This window comes from Aplysia californica, unplaced genomic scaffold (genome assembly GCF_000002075.1).
Source record: "Aplysia californica isolate F4 #8 unplaced genomic scaffold, AplCal3.0 scaffold00144, whole genome shotgun sequence".
NCBI classification, from domain to species: domain Eukaryota; kingdom Metazoa; phylum Mollusca; class Gastropoda; order Aplysiida; family Aplysiidae; genus Aplysia; species Aplysia californica.
This window is the reverse complement of record NW_004797414.1, coordinates 1,148,630-1,151,678: the sequence shown is the minus strand read 5'-3', so window position 1 is coordinate 1,151,678 and position 3,049 is coordinate 1,148,630. Positions and strand designations below refer to the sequence as shown.

General features: G+C 41.9%; 1 protein-coding gene across 1 annotated transcript in view; it reads left to right on the top strand.

Annotated features, from left to right (window-relative positions):
* Nucleotides 1-1,048: 1,048 nt before the first annotated feature.
* LOC101849764 overlaps nt 1,049-3,049 on the top strand; it is a gene marked incomplete in the record, with an annotated part of 33,919 nt that continues 31,918 nt past the window's right edge. Inside the window, 2 exon segments of the mRNA XM_013081737.2 lie at nt 1,049-1,467; nt 2,498-2,564. Of these exon segments, the coding sequence (XP_012937191.2) occupies nt 2,501-2,564 (64 nt within the window).

The following is a 3,049-nucleotide window of genomic DNA, read 5'->3' as shown; positions in this document are numbered from 1 at the left end:
GGGGGGTAAGTGATTTACGGCGCTCGCAACTGCATAAGGTCACTTGAGCGCGCGGGTCACATTAAACATTTTCAGTTTGTAGGAAGTTTTGAATTTTGCCCGGGTGACGGTCGAAGCCTACTCTTATTGATTTTAGACCACAAAGGGATCTTTAACGTGCGCAACTTGCACACGGGACCTCCGAGATTTTTCTCCCTTGTCCGAGAAGGCTGGGTGTAGATCTTTCCTACTGGAAGATCATGGGTGTGGCTGAAAGACAGAAGTGAGAAGGAGCAAAGGAGTAGCAGTAGAAAGACTGCAGAAAGAGCCAGAAGCCCAGAGGAGGGGGCAAAGGAGGTGAGGGGGTGGGGAAGAAAGTGGAGACGAAAGCAGACGACAGAACATTGCTAGAGAACAGAAAAGAAGGTGAAAGGAGTCAATTTTAGGTACCAGCTGTACGGTGACATCTTTTTCTCATAAGACCGGCGGACAATTATTTCAGAAAAAAACCCGAAAAAAAGAAATTTGATAAAGAGCAAGAATCTATAATCCTGCTTTTGAAATGGGAAGCGGGCCAAGGAATTGATGGGTCCATTTGACTGTCACGCCGGGATCGACCTAAAAGCACGGGAAATGAGGGCCAGATAATATCTCTTGACATATCAGCAAGCAGATCCTTTCATGGATCCAGGAGAGGAGGGAGGAGCAGCTATGGCATTGTACCGTCTGCAATGACGCCTATTCTACAACCAAGCAAGTGATTTCATGGCGTATTGTGGAGTTATTGGCATAATATAAAAGCTTGTTTATTTGTCTTGTTTTTGGTGGAAAAGTACCTATCTGTTTTTTAATATATAAAAAAAAAAATTGTAGTCGAGATATTTGTGGTTGAAGGAGATTTGGGTCTAAGGTAAAATTAAGGACAGGAAATGCCCCCCCCCCCCCCTCCCTAAGTTTGGTGACCTCCGAAGCTTGAGTGTCCTCGGAAACTGCAAATTTAATTTTCTGTGACTTTGATCAACGTTTTAGAAAATAAAAACATTAACGTAGAAATGTGTTATAGATAGGACGTAATAGGTGTTGAGCCAAAACATTTCTAAAAATTTGCCTAAGGGGCCTAAAAATGCAGGTCTGTTCAATGTCATTAAATTGATGAACACCTGATTTCACCACGATGCCAAACATAATGATATTCTATTGAGCCTAATGTTATTAAAATTAAAAGTAAGTAAGCACATATCCCAATGACGTAATCTCTATTTTTTTGGGGTGTAATTTCTCCTCTGACTTTACTCTCGACCCCATCAATGCTGCCATCTCAAAGCTTTGGCGTCTGAGTCGATGGGGAAAGCTTTCCATCCGGTGTCAGATGCGATTACTTCTGCACGAAGCAGCAAACTAGATCCCAGGAGAACTTGACAAGTCTCCAGACAAACATAACTCTTTCAATAACCCAGTCATTGAATACGGAGCGCTGAAACAAAACCGGTAAAATAGATATTGTCATCTACTGTAGAATCTTGAGGTTTTTCTCCATTGATAAACACACCAATTATAATTAGAAATCTAGATCTATATCTAGATCTATATTTAGATTTATCTATTATATGATTTCGTGCTTTTCTCGATTGATGAAAATTCATGCACAGATACATGTATGAGATTATAGAGAGCAGTTTCGCACAGCTGGATATTTGAAGCCTTGGAGGCAATGCAAGCCGTATCGTTACGTGCTGATTGCATGGCAGAGACGGTGCCGTGTGTGCGGTGTTCTTGCAATACAGTATCCCGGTATTTTTCCAATTCTGGCTACTGGAACCAAGTCGAGCAGTTCCGAGGAGCTCTAGTCACATGTGTGTTTGACTGCATTTCGCAAATCCGCTCGTCTCTTGAATCGTGTCCACTTTGCGTGTACCTGGAATGTTGACCTATATTATATTTTCCACAACAAGTTATCTAAACATTCCATGATTGAAATGAAATTGACAGCATCTTTTTAACATTATTTTAGGGGATCAAGGACTGGTGATGGGTATTATTTTTAAAAGAAGCCTAATACGTATTTTCATCACGCCTTCTCTAAAGGATCGTTCTTGAGTCGGTGTGTTTTTCTCTAACTCCAACCTAACTGAGATCGAGCGCCCAATTACCTCACCTTGTGTCTTGCTGGACTACGGAGCGGATGCCTTTGGTTCGAATCCCAGATTGGATGCTCTTGACCTCGAGTCGTTTGGTGGAGTTTTCAAAGCTCTTCTTAATTCATTTTGGCCCGATCCGATCGAAGACGGGCGTTAAACTCGGATGTCCTGCCTCTTGAACAAAAAAGTAAAAAAGTTGTTCCCGCATCCGAATCGGACATTGGGGATTGCCTTGTTAGTGAAACAACTTCCTTGGCCTCTGGCATATTGTGGTAGTGTGGCCAGTTCGCCTCTTGGTTAACCTAAAATAAAGTTGTTGATTGGTGCTGTAAAACTATACGCTTACTTACTAACTGAAACCCAATCCTTTTTTCCGACAGAAAATGATGTCCAAACCTCACGAAAGCGTGGACACGGTCACACTGAGGGAGAAAATCCGCATGAAGAGTACGTGCCTGTTCGCTGTCGTTCCAGAGCCAACTTGAAAGCACAAAAACCCCCAAAACAACAACACCCGCCCAAACAAAAAACAAAAAAACACACAAAAAAACAACAAAACCCAACCCCCCTCCCCCGAAACCCCAAACCAAAAATACCCCCCCTCCCAAACAACAACACCACCACCAACAACAGCAACAACAACAACAACAACAACAACAACAAAAACAACAACAACAACAGAACATCAGAAGACAATTGAACGAAGAACACACCTAGAATTGACGTCTCTGCGTACTGCGTACACAGACAGACACACACACATACATACACACGCTCGCACACACACATCTATCTATCTATCTATCTATCTATCTATCTACCTATCTATCTATCTATCTACCTATCTATCTATCTATCTATCTATCTATCTATCTATCTATCTATCTATCTATCTATCTATCTATCTACACCACTGTTCAGGTCCACACAAA